This window comes from Barbus barbus (assembly GCF_936440315.1).
Source record: "Barbus barbus genome assembly, chromosome: 26".
Classification (NCBI taxonomy): Eukaryota; Metazoa; Chordata; class Actinopteri; order Cypriniformes; family Cyprinidae; genus Barbus; species Barbus barbus.
In genome coordinates this window covers 27715148-27739847 of record NC_136754.1, presented here as the reverse complement: position 1 = coordinate 27739847, position 24700 = coordinate 27715148, and the positions used below count along the sequence as shown (strand labels likewise).

Genomic DNA, 24700 nt, shown 5'->3' with positions numbered 1-24700 from the left:
AGCCGATCGCTACTACGCGAGGCAGGCGGCAGGCACCTCAGCCCCCTCCTCGATTGGGAGCGACGAGGACAAGCAGGTGGCATCGCTAACGTGACAGTCTTCCCACCGCTCCTCTCCACCTTCCCACGGTCCCTCCTCACTGGCAGCACTACAGCTCCTGTGCATTTTTTTGCGCTCTGTGCATAGATATTTACTGTGATAGTGGTTGTCAGCACAAGGACTTGATTCTTTTGGTTTTGATTGCCTTTAACGTACGCTGCTCTTTTATTTTCCCTCCCTTTCTCTGTTTTTACTCCGTGGGTTTGTGATGTAATGGCTGCAGTTTTCACAGGAAATCACTAGTCTGGTAAGCAGATGAACAATGCATACATGTCGATTGTTATGGTTTTTTAATTAATACATGTCATGCATGCCATTGTATTCCATTTGGTTGTTGATTTCCTGTCCCTTGTCATTTTCAGATGACTGTCATGACGTTTCTGGTTATGTGTAGCGTAGTATCACGTAGCGTGTTGATTGTCTCGATCGCAGTAGCAGAGAATATTGTGTGACCTGTTTGATTTAGCTGTGTGGGTAGTTCTCAGCTATATCCAGCAGTCATATTTACTGTGCCTCGCCCCTTTTTCCTCATTTCTCTCTTTTCCTATGATGAACTTTGGCCGGTGTAACAAGCCGTCTGTGGCATTTCACGGAAGGAGGGGCGAAGTTCCCTACTACTGATATCAGATTCGGTTTGTATAGTTATGCAAAAGGAATGTAACTCTGTATGATTGGTTGAAAGTCCACTTTACATGACTTGCTGTCGTGTTTTGAAAGACACCAAATCGGAGGAAGACAAACAATATGGAGCCTGGTGTTGTTTTAAATCTGACATTCTTCAGCTGAAGTCCTGCAATAGTTGTTTACCTTAAACTGTGGATTTAGACATGATTACGGAGGTCAGATTCAGTGCCGTTTCTAATCGGGGGCATCGTTCACCTCTGGCTTCAGTGTCGCTTCGGTCACGTGTGGTGACCCGAACGGTGGGTGACATCACTTTCTTGTTACTCTGAATCGCTCTTTATTTTGGGCTGCCTAGTGCTTCCTTTGGAGATACGTCTCAGTGTGTGAAATGGAGACAGGTCTTGTTTTCCAGTACTATAATAAAATTTAAAGGGAAGGAATTGCCTGTTTTTTACAATCATACACAGCAGAAATGGTAATTAGAAGTTTGCAGCCCTGTAGTTTGGAAGTCAAGTTAATTACTGTAGGTGTATTTCTGTTCTGTACTGTCAGCTTTGGATATTGTTATGAATATTATAGAATTCTCCAGCACTTGGCGCACCAGAGTACAGCTCACACTTCTGACCTGTCACACTCCCACACGCAAATGTAGTGCCGTCCTCCCACACAGGGAGAACTATTTGTAGGAAATCATCATGAATTTCAAGTTTTCTCTGATATTGTGAGTACTATTTCACTTTACCTGATTCTTTTTTCCACAGGCCTATTCCCAAGATGCCTACCTTAAGGGTCATGATTCATACAATGGAAATGCCCACCATATCCCGGAGCCACCCCCTATATGTTACCCTCGAGTAGACTGTAAGCCCCCGGGGATGGCCCAGGCTACTGAGACATCAGCCCCGGGGGTTGTACCATCTGATCTAGGATACCGTGTGGAGATACCAGTTCCTCCCTCCCCTCCACCACCCATTCCAAAGACACAGACTGCAGTGTGTGTGTGCAATGAAAGTGTTCGGACAGTGGTGGTACCCCCTCATGTTCACATGGGCCGTATGGTTCCAGGTCATCGGGGCGACTATGGTCTAGTAGGCCCAGATCCAATGCTGATCAGAGCCAGGCCTGGTATGGTGTCTGGTGGTCGTCCGCCATACCTTAACCCTCGCAAAGCTGACATGTTCCCTTCAGGTTACCATGGTGATCATTATGCCATTCCACCTACACACTATGCACCTGCTTCCTCCATTACCTCCTCTGCTACCCACCAGAACATTGACTGGCGGACTTACCAGACATACCGGGAGTATATCGATAATAAAGGTCTTCACACTTACAGTCGGACTATTCAAGAGCGTTTAGACAGCCTGCGAGCTGCATCCCAAAGTGTCCATGGTGGCCACTCCGGACCCCAACCTGGCTGGGGCAATAAGTTACGCCGCAGAAGCACATCTCATGACCGGGCTTACCAGGGCCCTTCTGTGCTTTCCCCACGCAGTGCTTCGCAGGATAGGACGAGTGGGGTAGAGAGAGCGGCCCATGCCAGGGACTGGCCTCCTCGTAGCGTATCCTCTGATGGGCTCATGCGGAAGCCCCACGTTCATTCGTCAGACTATGTGGAACATAGTGAACTAGTTTCTCCTGCACCATGGGCCGCTGTGGATAGGCAGCTGTATGGCAGAGTAGACCAGAGGAGTCGTCCTAGTAGACAGTCTCTTCCACCTCGGGCGGTCCTTTACGGTCCCCCGACAGGGTATGGTATGAGCGTCAGGGGTGTTGCTGGCTCCCATACGCACAGCTCCAGAATGGACATCCCACCCACCGCTGGTTTTCCAGAGCGATCTCGCAATGGAGTAAACCAGGCCAAAGAGCCTCCTTCCAAAGACCAAAGCGGAGTTATTGTCGGAAATCGTATTTCTAATTCGTCATTGAACCAATCGAGAACTAGGGCTGAAACCATGCAGAGCCCAGAAACTGGGAAGGAAAGTCCAGTTGGATATAGGTCGGCATCTTACTCTGCTCCTCCTCTGCAGAGGCCACAGTGTGGGGCATCAGCTCAGAGGACACACCCACGGGATGTCAAGGGCCTACCGGTAAACGGGTCCAGTCCTGTGGAGGGTGTAGTCCTCCGGGAAAAGCCCTCAACGGGAATGGGGACCCCACAACCTCTCCGTCATCCCTCGTACATCCTTGCGGTGAACGACATGGATGGTCCCGAGCCGGCAGGGGGCGGTGTCTGCTGGTTGCCCAATGATGCCCGCCGGGAGATGCACATGCGAAAACTGGGGGAGCGGCTTGACTCCTCCTTCTGCTCCAGTAATCTGGACGAATCACTTGACTCCATTCCCTTCATCGGTAAGTGCACTCTTTGTAACCATAGCAACGCTAACCCGGCAATAAGCTTGAACCAGCAGTAGGGATTGTTTTAGAGTTGCCGCAGATATTTTTGAACAATAACTGCTTATGTTTAGACAATGATGGTGATGTATTTTGCAATTAATTTTTGTGAAATTTGGGCCGCCAGTGATTTCCTGTATTAATAATGCTTCAGTACCTTATGCAATTTCAAACTGTGATCACAATTCCAAATCCCGACCCCATGTGTCCAGACAGAGGATTATAATGGCCAAATTTTACTTTGTATCATCTGTTCTATCAAACTCTCAAAGCTTGAAGAGTAGAGTTGATGTATGCAGAAGGTGCAAATCTAGGCCTGTGAGTGTGGCTGTTTGGGAGTGACTGAAGGAGAGTGAGAGTGACTGTGTGTGAGTCATGGTGTTGTTCAGGGAGGAGGTGGCCTTCTCTCATACTCTAATGCCTTAGTATTGGTCTGGAATATTGAGTGATAGCCTAGCTGTGCTCTGTCACATTTTGTCTTTGATGCTTTGGTGTTTTGTGCACTAGCCTTCAGATATTAGGCATACTCTATAACCGGTTTGTTGCTTACCTTTTATACTGTTTACACATTCGGATGAGAGTTTTGAAAAATACTGATACTTTTTGAAAGAAAACGAGAGAAGGTAAATAAGTAGCAGTAGAAATGGTAGTGGTTATATACAAATGGTTTAGTTGGTATTTCGGGTAGGTATATGATATTCCCGTTAGTGCTGGGTATTATATTGAAGATGCATGATCTGTTCACTTGTGATTTTGCCGGAAATGTAAAATTAAGCAACGTTGGGAATATTGCAGTTATTGTAATGCACTTTTTATTTCCCCATTGAGTTTTCTAAAGAGTGCGCCATTTCAGACAATGTTTGTATTTATTGTATGTTTATATAATAATAATGTAAACATGTAATCGATGGGGATAATGTACCATCAGGTCATTGTGGAAAAAAAAAAAAACACTTTTGGTGTGATGCAAATTTACAAGGTTTCACTAATGATTTTTAGTGTTTGGTCAAAATGATGGTTTGAAAAAAAAATATCAACCTTGTAATCCACTTGAGGCTAAATATTTGATATTTTTAGCTGTAGCATCCAGATTTAGATGATTTCATATTGTGAAGTTGTGTTACAGTATAAACATTAGTCAGCGCACTCATCATTTATTATTACTCTTGAGGGCTTTTATACTAGGGTCACGACTGGTGGTTTTTGTTGATTGTAAATCAATAACAATTAAGACTTTGAATAGGTCTTAGGGTTGTCTAAGCTCTTTACTTAATGTTTAATACTGTAAGTAAATGCTCTAGATTTTGTTATGGTAACACATCACATTTTCTGATTGTACTTTTCCTGGTTATATGATGTGTATGTTTTATTCAGATAACCACAATCCTACCGCATTCCTGCTTCTGGCACTGCAAATACTTTTACTGTCATTAGTCAGATTTGTACTGCTTTTTCTCCCTGAGTTTTCAGATAACCTGGCAAGGGAGGTAAATTATGTTTGTATAAAAATATGTTTGGTTATTCAGGTTTGATAGAAATGCATGGTTGGCACACGTATGCAGTAAACATGAACGGTAGAAATTCTTTTAAATTTTTAAACAAGTTGTAAATGTTTTTAGCTGTAAAAGACATTAGGTATATTTAAGCTATCCTAGGATTTGTATGATATGATTGTATTTGATATGATGCCCTAATTGCAGTAGTATACTATTTTTTTTTTTTCACATGACCTTGAGTGACATCCAGTTAACATTGGGAATCAATATGGTTGTTTTTAATTCAGTTTTGATTACATAATTTGCAGTCCTAACCAATAACTAACATTGCTTAGTTTGTTTTAGCAGTCCAGCTTGTTAACTTCTTGCTCCAAACCTCAGATTGTTCATTGTAAGTTGCTTTGGAGAAAAGTATCTGCTGAAACGAATTGAGTAGAGGATGGTTGCCACCTATGCCTTGTAGCACAACTCAGTCTATTATTATTATTAAAAAATGAAGCTAGGTCAGCGCTGATGGTATTAAGATTCTTGTGTCTTGGAGCGAGGCGATCTGTAGGCGACGCTAGAGCTCTTTAGCTAGGCCCAAAGAGGGTTTTGCACACCTTCCCCTTGGCCCTCTTTGAGACGCTGGAGGATGCAGGAACTAGGGCAGTTGCTTTAATTTTAGCTGCTCCAGCCCTCTGGCAGCACAGAACAGCTTTGTACTCCAACCTTTTTTGGCTGAGACCTGCAGAGGAACTCAAAAGTTTTCAGCGTTCTCGAAAACAGGACATGTCAAATTGTAAGATAAATAAAACTGTCCTCATTCCTAGGAAAGTTTAAGCAGACTTCTTGCTTGCAATGAAATCAAGATATGCACTTGTAGGCTGGCTTGACACATTTAAGGCAAAATAAAAGCTGTTGTCTGTGGTACGGTATGGTTTATAAAGAAAGTAGAATACTCTGTCTTATTCTTTGTTCTGTTAGTATCAACTGCAAGTTCAAATGGGAAATTTGCCTTGGGAAGTGAATGTCCTCAACACATTTGGGTCACTCCACACTTTTAATGTGCAAGACAAAAAGTTGTCAGTCTTAGGCACTTAGAACATAATTTATTTACCCAATAGCAAGAAAATGAACAGGATGAAATTAAAGCGCTCAAGTTAGCCATTTCCCATGGATGAACTGAGATTATTGTTTAGCAATCTTTTGGAATGTTGACAATGATACCAAATACCAATAACTTTTTGGAAAACTCATAAAGAGAGAGTTTCTTTTTTTTATTTTAATTAAAGAAAAAACACCTGAAACATTTCTAAATAATTTGCTGACAAATGCTGACATCCAATTAAATCACAAAGTTTTAAAGTTCACCCTTTGTTCACTTAATTGTGATGGGGATATGAATACTTACGTCATAGTAGGAAGAACACATTTAACTTTTTTTTTTTTTTTTTTTTTTTTTTTTTACTTGTTTCTGTCTGAGCCTCTGTGTGTATATGTATGAACAACACACATGCCAAAGAGAGTTGCATTATTCATGTTTACCGCTCTGTTACCGTGTTTACAGATGAGCCAGCCAGCCCTAGTGTAGACCATGATGGCAGCCATATTCCTGCGTCGGCTGTGATCTCTGGAGCTCAGGCTGTAATCTCTGACAGCCCCAACCCCACCACCCCCAGCCCCAGCCCCCTCATGCGCCGGCAACTGTCTCATGACCAAGGTAAGCGTGTCTGTACAGATTTCAGTGTTTTTGAACAATTATTGCCATCTGAGAGCACCATGTGAATGGATCAGTGAGCATTTTGTTGAGCTTGTTGCTCATGGTGTATTTTTGTCTACATGCATGCAGAGTCTCTCAGAAATGCCATTCTAGAATCTGGAACCAAAACGGAGCGCTGTAAATCATACGACGAGGGCCTGGACAACTATCGTGAGGAAGGCCGTGGGTAAGTGTCTTTTAAAAGTGATGGATTGTGATGTTGGAGATTCCTAATACTGTCAATGTGAGTGGTTGTTTGGCCTAACTTAATCATTCATTTCCACAGACGATCCAGCAAACCGAGTCTAAGGGTTTTCAAGAAGGTGAGAGATCCACATAAAAATCTCCCTCATAAAGAGCAGCTTTTGTTAAACCAGAATGCTCATTCACTAATAATGGCAACTGTTCCAAAACCTTGTGAGATGCCTGTGTTTGGAGCATTTTAAGACTTTCATATAGTCAAATTCAAAGGCAATCCTATTGAAGCGTTTAGACAAAAATGCACCCAAATTAGTCACTATAATAATGGTGCAAAAGTTTCCGCAAACGATTGTGGGCAGTCCATAAGCACGTGCAGTGCAATGTAGATATCTCTACATCGGTCATTTGTGAGGTTCCAAAAGGTTTTGGAAAAGAGCATAAATGATAGACAACTATCCAAGGCTAGATACCAAAATGTCATGTTTGTTCTGCTCTTACAGGCATTGGATGGCCATAAGTCTGATGACTCCAGCTCCAGAAGAGACTCCTCCACTGAGATCTTCAGTGACTCCACCAAGGAGGGTTGGCTGCATTTCCGACAGCTCAACACTGAGAAGGGCAAGGTGGGAAAATGATCTCGGTCTCTTTCACTACTCATTTCCCATTTCATTCAAGAGCATATTGAATTGAGTGTTGATTGTTTTACTGTAATTGTTGTACATTACTGATCATGACCTGCACTTTACATGTGTTCTCTTTACAGCGAGTAGGAAGCGGCATGCGGCCATGGAAACAGATGTATGCAGTGCTGCGGGGACACTCACTCTACCTCTATAAAGACAAAAAGGAGGGGTTTTCTCACGTCAACTCGCAACTGGAGGACGAGCCTCTTTCAATCAGCATCAAGGCCTGCTTGATTGACATCTCTTACAGCGACACAAAGCGCAAGAATGTCCTGCGGCTAACGACTTCAGACTGTGAGTATCTGTTTCAGGCGGAGGGCCGAGAAGACATGCTGTCCTGGATAAGAGTCATTCAAGAAAACAGCAACCTGGACGAGGAGGTTTGTTGAGCATGATAGCATTTTAACGTGACAGCTAAGGTATTTATACAGTGTGATGTAAGTTCAGCATAGTATGCATGTAAAGCTAGATCTAACTGTACTCCATATGCTCAGCTTGTACTTTTTTTTTGTATGAATTGATTTCTCCATAAGGTGCAAACATAGTCCGATGTTTTACAGTCAAAAGAAACAGATGAGGTGGAAAACATATCACTTGAGGCAGCAACAATAATAGATGCCTGCTTAAGAGATACCCGCAACTCTAAGTTAAACGAATACAAAGACATTTTGTCAAACATAACTTCTGGAGAGAAATTGTGTAGACATTAAAGAAGGATTATAGTTTCTAGTGCACATGTTTGCACACGCTGTCAAATGGAGTGTTCCCTGCGTTTGGCTGTACACATGCATTTGCATCAAAATGCAAGTATACTTGGGGAATTTAGACTTCATTAATGTTGAAGTCATTAATGAAGTGACACCTCAAGACTAAAGGCCATTGCACACTGAGTCCGAATTTTTCGTCCGAAATTTTCGCACATTGAAAAATAAATACGACCTTACGTTTTGTCAATCACGTTTGCACACTGCCTCCGAAATTTTCGTCCGTCAAAAAAAAATTCGGATCGGGTTCGATTTTTTTGCGTTTTTCGCATACGTATAAAGCATTTTGAGATGCTTTGAGAAGGTGTTTTCACAATTCAGAGCCACCGTACAAGCGAAAGCCAAAATCCAAAATAGTGTCAGACAAATGAATACACTTCGTCTTGCAGCACAGAGCACTTTATGACAAACAAATTGCGGAATACAAAGATACAGAATATAAAGAACTGCTGTAGCCTATTTTTTTATGCCTGGCGCGCACCTTTCCGATGCAGCAGTTTGTTGTGTGTGTGTGTGTGTGTGTGTGTGTCTGTGTCTGTCTGTGGGCGTATCCATACCTCAGACAGTCTCTGTTCAGGATAAATTGGTTCACGGAAATTGGTGGTGGTCTTTTTAATATGTGGATTCAGTATCGCTAGCAAAGTATCAAACTGAGGCACTGACATCCTGAAATAAACTTTGAATCTCTCGAGATAATCCCGCAGCTCTTTGATAAGGAGGTGGAACTCTCCTTCCTCTCTGCGCAATCTAAGGATTGAATGGACCCAATATTTCCTTTTTCTTTTTTTAAAAAGAGAGAGGACAACAAAATCATCCTCACTGCTTGAAGACATTTTGTATAGTTTTGCGAATTTTTTTGCAACGGATTAATTAAAACGCATCGGACTCAGTGTGCAAGGTCTCCGTGCGTGACGAATTGTTAAGATTGCGAATGCGAAAAAACGCATGCGAAAATTTCGGACTCAGTGTGCAGAGACCTTTAGTGTAAAGAGGTCAACAGATGGGAATCAAAACTGGCCATGGCTGCGTGCACGTTTCCTTGGATGAATTGGATGCATAAACAGTTAAAGAGTATTGCTGCCTTGCTAATGGGCACACCAATTTTGAGCCAATCATTGGAGACACAACTGCCATGTGACTAATTACTGCAACTGCAGGAAAATGACAACCGGACAAAGCTGGATTGGCTGGTGGCCAGTTGGCCTTCACTATCGGCTATCCTGCTGTGACGTCAAAGGCAGCAGACTTGGAAAAATCTATTTTATGCTTTTATGGGTGTTCCAAAAATCAGGCTCTGATAAAGCATCTGCTGTGTACAGTAAAATATTTGTGATCTATATATTGCTTGCAGTTTTTACTATTTGAATACACAGCTAATTTGGAATCACCATAAGTAAAGTTGCTTTTTGCAACATAATGTTGGAGTTCCAGTATCTAGCAACAGAGGCTAACAGGATAACCACTCAATCTTTGACTCCTTTCTAAACAGTGTCTGATTACACATTTAAAATGTCATGTGAACAGCTTCACAAAAAACTAATATGAGCAGGAAATCATAGTAGATTAATATCATCATGTGAAGTCTGTGGCCCATGTCTGCCCCTCAGAGTAGAAGCATCACAGTATTGCATAACTTTGTCCTGAAACGAAACCATGTGAAAACCAGCTTACTGCTAACACAACAGTGCTTTGTCATCTGCTGAAATTAGTGTCAAGGTGACATTGTTTACTGATGGTGTGAGGATTATGGGTAGGCTTTTTGTTAATATTCATCTCCAGCGTTTGCCAGAGGAACTGGTTTCCCTTAACACTCACAATCAGATTAATGTTGCTGTACTCTCAGGTTTGCATGCTACCACAATGTTAATGATTCTTTGTCTTGTGTTTTCAGAACGCTGCAGTAACCAGCACTGATTTGATCAACAGAAAGCTCAAGGAGTATATATCCATGAGGTAAAGAACATGTCCTAGAGACCAGCAAGTTTGTCTTCATAAAGGCCCTGTTCCAAATCTTAGTGAGCTGCCTCACTCACACTGAACACCAAACAAAAAGCATGGCCACGCACAAAATTGCAGTATGGCTTAGCACAGTTATCAAATTGCAAAGGTTTTAAATGAATAAATACATTCATTATGTATTTTCAGAGTGTAGCGTGACTCGTACATGCAAGCAGCTCATGATCTGGTGCTTTTAGTGACTTGGAGCAACTCTGTTCACAGTAAATTCTCTGCATCAGCTCTGAGTTTGGGTCGATTATAACTCGGAAACTAGTATATGTCTTTTTCAAATGATTAAAAAATCTAATTTATGCCGATTTACTTTGATACTTCAAATTCGTTTGAATATTAACAGAGGACACAGAGGGAGCTGCTGCGGGAAATGCGCAAGATCCAAGTTGCCCAAACATGAGATGTGCAATAATATATATACTGTTCTTTTTGCAAGAATATTTTACATCTGAAAGCAGCACTTCAGCTCTCTTCCCCCATTTACAACAGCACCATAAACAGTAGTATGAGTGTTGCAACAGTAATGACAAGCTTTTTTTATTTGAAAACAGAGCCATAGCTTGTTCAATAAACCACTGTTTAAAAAGAAAATGTCTTTTATTTTTGGGGATTTTTCTCCATCTGCTGTTCCAAGAACATACCAAATAGTGACTAAAAAACCAAAGTGTGTAGAGAACTGACAATTTTGTCTACCATTACACCCCTATTGGAGATGCAAGATGTGCCAACCATCTTCCAGTTGTAATGAAAACCACTTGGAAATCGGCTGTTGTCAACAAAAGAGATGCAATAAGGACGCTCTGTGGTTTTCTGTCAAAATAAAAGCTTTATGGTATCCCGTGTGGTAATTTTACAGTTTAACTGCAAAATAGAATTTTGATTATTACATTATTTTTTGAAAGTACTCTATTTTTAAAATTTTACAATGAAATTACAATAGTAATATTTGTTTCATTTTTATTTAGTAATAATAATAATAGTTAGTTTTAGGATTAACAGTATTAGTATTATAGTCCTATCAATGTTTTTAAACCATTTTTTGCAATTTAAATTTTTATTAGAAAAATCACACAATTTTCTCCCCCAAATTGTGCAGTCCCAGTTGATAATGCAGTAAGCACAGGTTTTGTGTTGAAAGCCTGCCTGTAATGACTAAAAATATTGCCTTGGTGCACAGCTCACTAGTTTTTGATGTCTTTTGAACATTCTTTTTTTCTTCTTTCTTGCATATATTGTTGAGCTGCATAAGATTGCCTTGTGTTCTGTGTCCAGTAATGTGTGTTCTTACAGTGCGCCCAGCAGTAAGACGGAGCCGTCACCCAAAACCTCACGACAGTCTCTCAGCATTAGACACACTCTGCTGGGCAGCAGCAGTAAGAGTCAGAGCCTCTACTCGCCTAGGAACGAACAGGAGAGGAGTAAAGGTAGCACACGGCATTATGAAATAACACTGAAACCCATCGTGTTCTCAGTGAAATGTTAATATCAGTGATATGTGTCTCAGATGACTCCAGTCCTCCGAGAGATAAAGCCGCTTGGAGGAGAGGAATTCCAGGATTGAAGAAGAAGCCTCAAGATAAGAGGCCCACTGCTGGTGTCACATTTGGAGTACGACTGGATAATTGCCCTCCTGCCCAAACCAACAGAGTAAGAAATGCCAGAGATTACAAATGCACTACTGCATAATCCAAATTAGACCATTATGGGTGAAACTCACGTAAACATGTCAAGGTTACATTTCACTCCAAGAGCAAATGGGGAAATAAGAAATCAGATTTTGCATGAAGAAACTTGAGCCTTTATAAATGTTTACATTGTGACATTGTTAGTATATTTCCCCCTGCGTGTATCTTAATGTTTCGCATTTAAATCTTTAGTATAATGTTTTTTTTTTATATTTCAATACTGAGAAGTAAATAAAATAATGAAATTCATGTAAATAAATAATAAAATGAATCTAAAAATAGATTCCATTTTCTTAATGCAGATTTGACTTTGGGGTGAAAAATGACCTACTTTTTGTGAGATATGATATTAAAAATAACACTAATTATTATCCGTTACAGTTTGTGCCTTTGATCGTGGAGGTGTGTTGTAAGCTGGTGGAGGAGAGAGGGTTGGAGTACACAGGCATTTATAGAGTCCCTGGAAACAACGCTGCCATCTCGAGCATGCAAGAGGAACTAGACACTAAAGGCATGACAGACATTGATGTCCAGGATGACGTGAGTCAACACTTTAGGTTGTGTGATATTATACCTGAGAGCTTGTACCATAAAGACAGACCTGATCTTTATGCTTTCATTTTGTTCAGCAGAAGTGGCGAGACCTCAATGTGATCAGCAGTTTGCTCAAGTCCTTTTTTAGGAAACTTCCTGAGCCTCTATTTACCAACGGTGAGACACATGATCGCATAGAATAGATGATTCCTCTGGCTTTATACAAAATGCATGGAAAATACTGTGCTATATCTCATAGAGAGCATCTCGTATTTAAGAAAATCTTGTATCCAAGCTCTATTTTCTCCACTTGTGGAGGAAGGACTCCTCCTAGAGGACAGCGTAGATCATAACACATGGTCATAGAAAAGCAAGCCTGAAAAAAATTTAGGATTTTTTTTTATTTAAATAATAAAATGTAAAGGCATAAAGTTCTACATTGAATCTTAGATTTTATGTATGTGAATATGTAATATTTTATAGCACATTTTTGGCGTAGGGACCCTGATTAATACACTTCCGGAATGTACTTATAATGCTTGTTTGTTCTGATCATAGAAAAATATTACAACTTTATTGATGCCAATCGAATGGAGGACCCTGTTGAGCGGTTAAAAACACTGAAGAGACTGGTACGGTTTATCTGAAGACCGCTGTTGATTTACTAAATATTGACATTTACTAGATTGGAAAAACAAAAATCCTTTAAATCAGCAATAAAATCCTCAACAGATAACAGGTTTAAACTATATTTACTGTTTTTTTTTTTCTGCTCAGATTCATGAGTTACCAGACCATCATTTTGAAACACTCAAGTTCCTCTCTGGACATCTCAAAACAGTCTCTGAAAACTGTGAGAAAAACAAGGTATGAGCTTATATGTAAATGTTTGGTTCATTGACCCTGTCTAGGTGAGTTCAACAGCCTATTTCAAGAAATTATGAATTGAAATACTTTAAACTGCTTTTGTGGCTACTATTACTTTACTAAGTTAAAAATTAAATAATATAGTCGGATCATTAAATCTAGGGATGCAACGATACCATTTTGCAAATCCGATCCGATCCAGAAGTTCCGATCCGATACCAGCGCAGTTTTTTTTTTTTTTTTATCAATGTATAATTTCTATACTTCTGTGTCACTCTTTTGTGTTTTAAACACAATCTATTAGACAACTTAATTTTAATGAAAAATAACATGAAAAAATATATAGGGGCTGTTTACACCTGGTCACTTTCCGTTTTGTAATATAAATCTGATCGCTCAAACCACTTCAGGAGGCGGTCTGGGCCGCATTCCAAACGAAACTGGACATGTGTAAACGCATCTGGTTGTTGAAGCCACATATGTAAATTTTACTTGTCCCAAAATGTAAAAAATAAAAATCAACGTGTGAGACCGTGTTATAGGCTATATGACATTATAGTCAGATGACTGCGCTAATGCAACACGCATCGCCGCGGACGAGTAGCTGAGTATCTCTTCAGCAAGCAGACACGCGAACTGCCATGAATTAAACTGAAAGTAAGACGCAGACAATCAACACAATACTCTTCATAAAAAGTATAAGACAAACTTATCTTTCCAGTGCTGATGCCACGTGCCCTCCTATTGCGGTCTTTGATCTTGAAATGAGCTGATAATTAATAAAATGCAGCGTTTATCTTTTGATTTCGTTGACGTGAACTTCGTTACATTTAAATGTAGCGCAGGAATTGAAGATCGGATTTATATCCGCTTTGCGACTTTGTGGCCTTATGTAAATCGAAACGTTTTAACAAATCAGATAGATATCCGATCAGCGAAAACGTATGAAATGACCAGGTGTAAACAGGCCCATTCATAATCTATGACAAAAATATTATTATAAATTAGGTTAGTGGATAATTTAGCAGCGAAATTTATTCTAGAAAAATCACGAGTGCACAATTTTATCAAATCTAAACATTTAGTGATAACATTATTTAGTGAGGAACAAATAAAAGTGAATATGCAAAGGACTATATCTGGTGAAATGTTACACATTGCTCTTTGTAATGTTGTAAAATACATTAATGAAAACAAGTACATTTATTTATTTATAAATATAAACTACAAAATTAAAAGACATTTATTTTAAATGTATAGCACAATGAAGGCAGCGACATGTGATAGAGCAGTCCTATCTATCATATATGTTGCTGCCTCCATTACTGTGCTATACATTAGATTATTAACAGCCTTGATAGGACAGAACAAGAAATGCTTTAAATAATCTTTCATTGCACAAAAGCATTATAATACGAAAAGCTCCAATAGAGAGTGGCGCTTATGGCTTCCCGTGCGCAGAATGATGCGCTTGAAGCAGCACGGAGTTACAGCGCACAGCTCCGCATAGAGAAGTTCAAAGCACAAAGGAAAGAGATATTGGTGCGTAGCTTATTAAATCTGTGCATAGTTTATTGATCCTTTTCGTTTAACAGTTTTAAATCTCAGTTATTGAGCTCTCTTGGAGAGAGTTTCATCGTCTTGACTGTCTTAACCGAATGTGACACAGTTTGAATGCTGACCGGAGGATGACAGACAGAAGCAGCGAAGAGACTCGAACTTGAATTTAACGACTTATATTCATCTGTACCTCACATTAAACTATGGAACGGCTTCAGAACACTTGGACTTTGACTTTATGGTGCTTTCTAATGTTTTGTGCTTTCGTGGGGCTTAACAATAACACAGAATAGTATACGCACTATATCGGATTTGTAACGGTCTCGTCTGACCGATACCCGATCCGGCAGAAATTCCAGTATCGGAGCCGATACCGATCCTGAGTATCGGATCGATGCATCCCTAATTAAATCGGCAGTGTTGCTCAGTTTTATTTGTCAGCTTGTCTGAAGAACCTGGATCCTTGTTGTGTGATGTCAGTAATTTCCATTACAGATAGAAAAGACATGAAAGACCATAATGGAAGCTTTCTTTGTATTTAATTAGATGGAGCCACGTAACTTGGCCATTGTGTTTGGCCCAACTCTTGTCAGAACTTCTGAAGACAACATGACGCACATGGTCACGCACATGCCTGATCAGTACAAGATCGTTGAGACTCTCATTCAGCAAGTAAGAGCTTTTTCCCTTTCATCTGTGTGTAAACTAATGTCTGAATTCTGCTGAACGTTCTACTTTGCTCTTCTACAGTATGATTGGTTCTTCACAGAAGATGGAGATGAAGAGCCAACGGTGAGTCTGTAGCTTCCTGCCATTCTTCTCTGAGTGGATTTCTGAGCCCTAAACAAACATCACCATCCTGTCACTCTTCAAGAACTGGAGACTCGAGTCTCCAGGGTAACACGGGTCAGAAACATCATCCTCATCTTTTTCTCAGTTTCACTTTTGTCCTATTTCCACCTGGTCCACCTCGCTTGTGTAAAGCTATTTAGTCTATGGCCTTACTGGGGCAGATTGATCATTTTTGGGACCCCAAGGAGAGTTCAGACCTGATGCGTTATTTCATTTTTACAGAACAAAAGCTGCATTACAGGTATCTCTGAAACTAGGGTGTGAGGCAAGTTAGAAGCTTACTTTAATATAGCTTCTTGCAGCTTTGCATCTTTATATAGAGTTGATGAGAGCCGCTTTAACTCATAGCGTACAGTGCACAGGTCATACACCCATAGCATACAGTGCTCACCATGCTCTGTCTTTAAATGGCTGTGGATACTGATCCGTGAGTTAAATCCACCGCTTCTAAATGCAGACTTGCTTTGTCTTTCCAAAAGCTGAATACAAAATCAACAAAGAACTAATAAACTAACCAATTCCACTGTATTTTCTGCTCTTCACTTTCATGCAGTAGCAGACTATAAACCTTCAAGAAATTGACTATCGATTATAAGTCCTGATTTGCTGGTAAATAAGAGCACATGGATTTTTTTCAGTCACTTTATGGACATTATAGACTCACCAAGGCCCCAAGCATTTGCATTGTTTGCATGGTGGTTGAAGCTGCCACTGTTCACAAATAATCTTTGCAAACAGAGTTTTAAAAAGAAAAAGCTCATACATGCACTGCGGCACTGAAAGTTCGCTTTGCCTCATGTAAACGGTTTATGAATTTAATCTCTCTCATTGTTTATGTCAGACCACCGTGGAGCAAGAGAGCACAGTTCAGTCTCAGCCTGTGCCCAACATTGACCATCTGCTGACCAACATTGGCCGCACCGCTCCGTCACCGGGAGACGTCTCAGGTAATCTTGCATTCATAGTCCAGCTGTTCCAGGCTAGAGATATGAGTTTAGGAGAATGGATATTACTTAAAACCAAAGTGAAACGTTCAGTGTGTTCAGATGTTACTGTGTGTGTATGTTTAGACTCTCTTAATATATTTCAGATGATTAGCAGATGCTCATGCTTTCCATTTAGATCTGTCAATGTTTAGAGCGAACAAAAGCAAGCTTGCCAGAAATGTCTTGGTGCATATATAAAGGTGAACTATTTTAGCAATTTTGCATTGGTCAAACATATTTGATGAGCTATCTGAAAATTGGATAAAATAGTTCCTATGTATGTGAAGCTTATGAATCAACCTTTTTCCATTGAATTGTTTCTTTACCTTCCGCCATTGTTTTAGACTTGTTGCCTTTATTTCAATGCTATGATTTCTCCAGAATTCTCCTTTTGCTTTGGTTTGTATTGGTTTGAACCTCACTCATTGTCATCCCTCCCCTAATGCTTTAGTCTCCGTTATGACTCCACTCCTCCTTTTCTTTCAGTTCTTTTCCCTCCTTACCCTTCTCTTGTGCTAACCCGGCGTGTTCTTTCCCAAAAGAAATGGAAAAACCAATGATAAACCACCAAAGGTTTACCCGTCTGACCCATCTTGTCTCTAGTGTTTTCTTCTCCCTTGTCCCTGTCCAGCACTGCTCACACATTACCCAATCTTGACACAGGCCAAGTGGGCGGCGTCTATCACTCGGTGATGTCACTGATGGACTCTGTAATGTCTGTGATGGACAGCTGGGACTGTAGGAAGAAGGAGGAGTGTTGTCCCCAGTGTAGCTGCCTAGTCTGCAGAAATCCCCGATTCTTATAAATTGAAAGCGAATCCGGGACAAACCCACCAGAAAACAAAAGAAACAAAAAAAGAGTGTCAGAGAAGTTGATATTTGTCTTCGTCGTGTTGCACGTTTCATATCTTATAAGACTATTATTAACAGAGAGGATACAGAGCTGTGATGGTGTAATGTGTCTGAAAAGCCTCTTTGCTGTCTCTCGTTGTCTCTGAAGCTGACCGCAAGGAGTTCTAGCATGGTATGGTCTTCAGGATTTCCTCCAGTCTTGTGGCATACCGTAACTGTCATTGATGATGTCTGAAGGGGTGTGGTGAGGGGCTGAGCCGGCTCAAATCATAAAGCTCCCGACGAATATCGTACCATTCAAAAGCATTAGTAGCTCTTGATGGAGAGTGAGCAAAGGGGCTTTTGAGTGGTGAAGTAACCGTCGTAAGGACTCGCTTCCTCCTCGTAGCTTTGGCCCCTTTAGCCCCTTTCTGCCCTCCTGTCATATCTGACCCTTGTTGTCCTTTGTCATAGTCTCTCAGTGCTTTAATTCATTCTGCATCTCCATGTTCTGCACCGACAAGCTGATTCCGTTCAACACAAACATGGTTCCTCAAGTGACTGATTTGACCTGTAAAAGGACATTCAGACTTCAAACATAGTTCGGTCATTTTTAAATTTAGTAATTTCAGGTGCTGTGACTGAAGGCCTGGCATACTTCTTTTTCCACGTTCTGCTCCGTCTCACAGCCGTGTCCATGCAGCTTTCAAAGTATTGTCAAATGCGGACGAATGACACCACGCCTGCGCTGTTTTATGCAGACACAAAATTGGCCTGCACACGGACACTGCGCGGACCATTGCGGAAAGCGGATGGCCGAAGTATACTTTGGACTTGACCACTAGCTTTGGTTAGAACTGATCCATTTAGCAAAGCACAGTACAGCTACATGGCATCCTCTAGTGTTAACATCATTTAAAACATTTCTTATTTCACAACAATCTCTGTGTCTGTTTTATATAAACACATCTTATTATGCTTTACTTCAAATCTCCCATATCTAAACTTGTCGCAGTTAATATAGTTGAATGATCACTGTTATTTGAGGTAATAGTTACTGTGCACATGAAATTCTTTAGCCACTTATTGCCTTAAAAATACTAGAAATGGCATGAAATACATTACATAGTGGTAGGCGACAAAATTACGAAGTAGGTGGAAAAAACACAAAACTTAACATTCTAAAAACGTTTTTTTGTGACTAAGTAACCAACTCGTGTAGGTTTACAAAAGTAAAGAATCAAGCATACTCAGCCAGCAGCTTTCAGTTTCCGACCAGATTCGCGTCAACTCACCCCTAATACATAGCTGTAAGGATGTCCATTCCTGCCTTGGTGAGGGAGTTGGGAAAGAATGCCTGTAGACATGTTCTGCTGGCTCTGTGTGTGTGTGTGTGTGTGTGTGTGTTTGTCAGTGATTGGCGGTTTAAATGTGGACAGGCTGTCTGTCTGTGTGAATGTGTGCATGAGCTGCCTCCTGTCTTACTGCACACTGCCGGGTTCTTGTTCTCACTCATTTCTCTTTCCTCCATTTCTCTCTGTGCGATGGCTTATGTGTGTCGCCTTCATCTCTCAGATCTCTACATGAGTCCACTGTGCTGTTCCACTGCTGTTGTGGTGAAGGATATTTATATTTCAATCTCCCCTTGTCTCTGGCTCTTTGTCCCTGCTGTATTCCACTTGAAATAGCCTGCTTACCTTTTTCTCTCCTTGTTCCACTAGATTCAACCACCAGTGACTCTGCCAAATCAAAGGTGAGTGTTTTCTTTTATTGAGGGCATTACAAAATCGCTATATACAAAAGGAGACTATTTCTGTTTCAGAAGCCAATTCCCTGTGATTGATCACATTGCGCTGTAAACTTACACTTGTCTTTATGTGCTTGGTTCTGTAGCAGGGTTCCTGGGGATCTGGTAAGGACCAATATAGTAGAGAGCTGCTGCGTACTTCCATCTTTGCTAGCAGAAAACGCAAAAAGCCTAAGGACAAGCCTCAGCCGAGCAGCTCTGATGACGATCTGGACGCTAGTTTCTCTAAGAAGGATCTTCCAGTGAAAAATGATCCAAATTGGCCTGCTGATGACCAAACTGAGGATGCTGAGAGTGAAGTTGGACTTGACCAAATAGAAAGGACAGAGGCTGATGAGCAAAGCCCAGGAGACAGCCTTGACCTAACCTCTGAAAACAAGCAGCTTATTTCTGAACACCTGCCCCAGGAGACTTGTCCTTCATCTAAGATCATCACATCGCCTAAATCTAGTTATCACATGACTCGCCAAAGTTCCCTGTCCGATCCTCCCTCCAACTACGACGACGGATGCGTCTCAGATCTGGGCACGCTTAACAGCACCAGCTCCCAGGCCTCAGTACCCAGAATGAGGCACGGGAGGACACCAGGCCACTGGATGGAGAGCACAGGAATGGGCCCAGGAGCCGAGGTCTGCTCTATCACGTCAGATTACTCCACCACCTCCTCCATGACCTTCCACACGGGGGTGGAGTCCATCGCCCTCAGTCCGGAGGTGCAATCTATCGCCGAAAGCCGCGGGGATGATGCTGACGATGAAAGAAGCGAGCTCATCAGTGAGGGACGACCCATGGAGACGGACAGTGAGAGCGATTTATCAGTCTTCGCCGGTGGCAGAGATAGCGGGCCGACCGAAGATAGCAACCAACCGGAGGGCAGCGTCACACCTTTGCAAGATGTACCCAACCTAATCCCCTCCCATCGAATCATCGCGTGCGACACCCTGGCACGCAAGAGAGGGAGTCGGCAGAAGACTGACAGCGAGTCTTCAGCAGATGGGAACTGCAGCGACAAGGAGTCCAGTCGACTCTCGCGAGTACTAGAGGCAGTCAAAGGCCGGTCCACCGGCAGTCTGAGCTCTTCCTCTCGCAGCGAATCAGAGCGAGCCGAACCCATGTGGCGAATCAAAATCACAGACCGGTTAAAGTGCCGACTGAGGACATCAGCAGATGACATGTTCGGGGTGGGTTCCCAGCGCACCAGGTCACCCGAGACTCGAAGTAAACGGAAAAGCAACATCCGCCGCAGGCACACCATGGGTGGTCAGCGGGACTTTGCTGAGCTGTCGGTAATTGGGGACTGGCAAAGAGTCGAGGGCAATGAGCTCTCGGCTATGGATCGCTTAAAGCCCAAATGCAGTTCGCAGGACTTCTCCATCAGAGACTGGATCACTCGAGAGCGACACCGCACCAGCAACCCCGAAGTTAGACTGGACGTACTAGACCTGCACCCTTCCCGATCACAGGCCCTGTTCTCCGCTGGGTCCTCGCACTCCCACTTGGGTCAGCTCCTTAATGGAGATGTAGCGGCCGCTCAGAGCAAGAGCCTAAGCCTGGCTGCAGATGCCCACCCTCACAAACTCTCTGGTGCTCAAGTGGTCCGTTCCCGTTTCTATCAGTACCTGTGAAAGCGTGTGTGAGTGTGCGCTCATATATATTATATACGAGCACACGGTTTGAGTGTCTGAGTATTGACATGTTTTAAGGTACTTGAGCGATGCTTGTAAGCCATGTTGGCATCAGCGAGTCGATATCATGAGCGAGAGTGCATGTGTGATGTGAGATCGGGAGAAAGCGTGTATGAAATTGCTATTGAGCGTTCTCTGAGAGTTGCGAGAAATGTTTTTAAAACACCCTGATATTTCCTTCTGTGAATGAAATTATGTTGTACAGTGAACAGAGGCCCTCTCACTGTTGGCAGAAGCTGGATTTTAGTATAGATTTTAGATTTGAGATACCACATCATGGAGCCGTTTTAGTCCAAATGGCTTGGAAGTTAAAGGAAAGTAACCAAGAAATAGGCTGAGCAGGTAGGTCAATAGGATGTTGAGAAGGCTAGAGTGTCTTGAGCCTTGATAAAAGATTTACTTTACTGGAAGTGTAAAGAGGCCCCCGTTGTTGCGATAGATCCTTCAGTAACCAAAACAAGAATGTATCTGCTTGTTGTAATACTAAACCAACTGCCATTTTCATTTATGAAGTGTATATATTTCCCCTTTCTGTGCTTTTTTGTTTATTCTGCCTGTGTTTTGGCTGCTTCGCGTGCTGCTTTGAAACTGTGTCTGTTTCGTTTTTCTTTTTTTAAGTGCAGTGCATGGCAGACACTCGGCACAGTAAACATTTTTAAATAATGGAAGACAAAAAGGAATTCAGTTTCGCTGATGCAATTTGCAGTGTACATGTTGCTGTTTGTTGTATTACAACTACTGAGACATGATTACTGTCTCTGGCATAAAGCTGGAAAAAAAGATGGGAAAAGAATGGATTGTTAAAGAACAAATCAGGTGTCTTTGGATCATGAAAGTGCCTCATATTGAATACTGGTCTTGGGTTGTTGAAGGAGCCACATCTCAGATATATTAAGGTGTAAAAAAAAAAGTTTAAAAGATTTTTTTTTTTTTTTTTTTTTTTAACTCACCTCAGCCAGATTTCATTCATGGAAAAATGAGATGCTTCCATTCCTACAGCATTCCTCCTGGGTCTTAACACTCTTTTAATGCATTGTTTTGCATTTGGTATTTTAACCAGACTTGAATTTTAAATATTCCTGTAAAGTAAGTAACTTAAATGTACATATCTATTTCATGTTTTAGCTGCTCCTCTTCCTCCGGTCATCTTCATTGCATCAGTTTCTTTTTGTAAGTGTTGTACGATACAGAGGTGAGGTTAACCTGTTACCCTGCGCCCCTATTTTTGAGCATTTTGTAAAAAACGATATAACCAAATAAAAATGTCTGTAGCTCTTGAACCCTAAGGTCTATATTTAAAAATCTGGTGTTGTTTGAAACTAGACACTTGATCCTTTGTTACTCTAGAGTCATAATAACTCAAAATTAGTATAGCAATAGAGTAAAACAAGGTAAAATATACATGAAATTGACTCGCGATATGTTTTAATGAAGCTCACTAAGGGAAAAATGGATGAGACTTTCATGCCAAAGGCCTGAAAACACCATAAAGATAAAGCTGAACATCTGACCATGTTTTGATTCAAATTTGAGGATGATACTCCCAAAAATGTAGTTTCTGTAAGCTTTTATTTAAAAAAAATCTAGGCGTCCTTTCAAAAAAGCCATTTGGAGACCCCAAATAGACACTTTGTAAACAAATGTCCAAATGAGTCAAAACTACATAATACATATATGTATATCAATTCAGAACTGCTCTGCCCACCAAAACACACAATAAAAAACTATTTCTGAACAGCATTTGTAGTGCTGACTCATTTAGTCATTTGGTTAGTCTACAAATGGCATTTTTGAAAAAAAACGCCTAAATATTTCCTGAAATAAAATATGAAATAATAAATTTTTTATAGGTAAAGACTTACAGAAAGTACATCTTTATGGTATTTCATTTCAAGAAAAGCTTTGGAAAAGTCATTTGGATATTTTATTTCAAGAAAAGTCTAGGAATCCTTTCAAAAATGCTATTTAGAGACTCCATAAGACACTGCATACTACATATGTATATCAATTCAGAACTGCTCTACCAATGAAACCACAAAAAAACACAAAACTATTTCAGAATTTGAACATAACTAAACAGTCTTTATTCTGAACAATTCCAATAATGAAAACAGTGAACCAAAACAGATTTGATCATTTTTGAACTAGTGAAAACACAAAACATGCAAAATACATTGTTTTTACAACATTTGTATTTTTTATTTATTTTATATGGTGAATATTATGAATATTACTATTTTACTAATATAGTAATAGATTACTATTACTAATATTACTAAATAATAAAAAAAAACAACTATTTACAGTATTTACAGTGGAGGAAGACGCTCTAGCAGCCACTAAAATGGTTTTTTTTCTGACCATCTGGATTCACCAGACCTCTGAAAAGACCGGGAAGAGTGAGAGAAAAAGAGTGAGAAAGTGTGTAAGCAAAACAAATCAAACTTGCAACACTGTTTACATTTTGTACACACACACACACACACGCGCGCACGCACACACACACAATAACCGGGACATACCCACAAACAAACACACCCACCCACCCACACGAACAAAACTCATGTAATCCCCTCATATTATCCCTCTCCGTTGTCATTTTTAGAATCTAAAACAGCTAACATGAAACAAAAGCTGCAAATACATGATAAAGACACATAAACATTCAAGAGGAGGGTGGAGACACTTACGTGCTAATGCTATCCACGCTTCCCAGCGATCTCAGCGCGTATTCGGCTACTAAATTAGCCATTTTTCTCCCCACGTCCTCCAAAACACCACCAAACGCCACAGAAACACTTCTCAAGTCGAAGATCCACGATGGAGAGATTCAGATGTGAGCTTTGGACAACATCTGTTCGCTGATAGCCAGTCTGTGTAGCGCTGCGACGCCATTATGTGTACGCTTCATGCGTAACCCGAGAGCGCACGAAAACACACGGACAATACGCCGAGCTATTCTCTAAACAATCTTACGTAAACTATTCAAACTGTCAATCACTGTAAACGTCCTTGTGGTTGGCTAACACTTCCATCCATCAAAACTGTGCTGGCGAGGCATTGGCTGGGTTCAAACACCCCTATTGTGATGTGTCCGGATTGACACCTCGCTGACCCATTCACGGACGCGCTTACTGTCCCGGGTTATAACAGCTCCTGCGATTGAAGGAGAGAGACGAGGGAGGGCTATTCTTACTCGGAAGAGACGATTCTGCTGGAAATAGATGGCGTTTCAAAGCTGGAATACGAATTATAATCGATATTTATTGGAAAATGGACGCTATCGATAACTATAACTCGAATCGCTTATGTAAACAAAGGAGGATCTATCGTGTTTTCCCCTATTTTTTCGTTGTTTTGGATTAAAAAGTGGATGCATTTTGAAGAGTGGACCCTTCTCTTGAAATGTATGCTGGTGTGTCTTGGAATAGTCTGAGCTGACCAGCGCTATTGGCGATCAAACGTGAGTACTGCGGTTCGCTTTGTTCATTTTAAATGGCCGGTCTTTCAGCATTTCTGTTAACCCTTTCCTCTCTGGTGTATTGATTTCAAAAACAAGCTCACATCGTTAATCTTGAGTGTTTTAGCTTTCAAATGATATATAGTTAATGATAATTGATTGAATATTGTTCTAAAACAAAGGTAATAAAAAGTCCGACCACGCCCGACCACGCCCTTCCGGCCCGCCCGCGGGCCGATGCGGGTTAACAGGTTAAGGGACCTGGGAGAGTGAAGGCAAACCTGCTAATCATCTCTGGGGGGTCTTCAGTCTCCCCGTGTGTGAACAATGCTTCCCTAACTGTTTGTATCATGCTGGGTCTGCTCACGTGGTGGATGCACATTGTAAAACACTGGAAAATAAACCCTTTTTGTCTGATAAA

At 41.1% G+C, this 24700-nt stretch overlaps 2 protein-coding genes across 2 annotated transcripts in view; both read left to right on the top strand.

Moving 5' to 3' along the window:
• The window catches only part of LOC306846143 (rho GTPase-activating protein 21-like), a 57896-nt gene extending 33199 nt beyond the window's left edge, over nt 1-24697 (top strand). Inside the window, exons 8-26 of the mRNA XM_079379275.1 lie at nt 1485-3075; nt 6163-6315; nt 6445-6541; nt 6641-6677; nt 7056-7178; nt 7319-7618; nt 9894-9955; nt 11303-11436; nt 11517-11659; nt 12079-12237; nt 12330-12408; nt 12790-12863; nt 13009-13098; nt 15205-15330; nt 15409-15450; nt 16352-16457; nt 19049-19080; nt 19221-22016; nt 24531-24697. Of these exons, the coding sequence (XP_079235401.1) occupies nt 1485-3075; nt 6163-6315; nt 6445-6541; nt 6641-6677; nt 7056-7178; nt 7319-7618; nt 9894-9955; nt 11303-11436; nt 11517-11659; nt 12079-12237; nt 12330-12408; nt 12790-12863; nt 13009-13098; nt 15205-15330; nt 15409-15450; nt 16352-16457; nt 19049-19080; nt 19221-20759 (4887 nt within the window). The 3' untranslated portion in view covers nt 20760-22016; nt 24531-24697. The remainder of the gene's footprint in view (nt 1-1484; nt 3076-6162; nt 6316-6444; nt 6542-6640; nt 6678-7055; nt 7179-7318; nt 7619-9893; nt 9956-11302; nt 11437-11516; nt 11660-12078; nt 12238-12329; nt 12409-12789; nt 12864-13008; nt 13099-15204; nt 15331-15408; nt 15451-16351; nt 16458-19048; nt 19081-19220; nt 22017-24530) is intronic.
• The window catches only part of LOC306846144 (tyrosine-protein kinase JAK1-like), an 830156-nt gene continuing 829482 nt past the window's right edge, over nt 24027-24700 (top strand). Inside the window, exon 1 of the mRNA XM_079379277.1 lies at nt 24027-24282. The gene's annotated coding sequence lies outside the window, so the exon portion shown is untranslated. The remainder of the gene's footprint in view (nt 24283-24700) is intronic.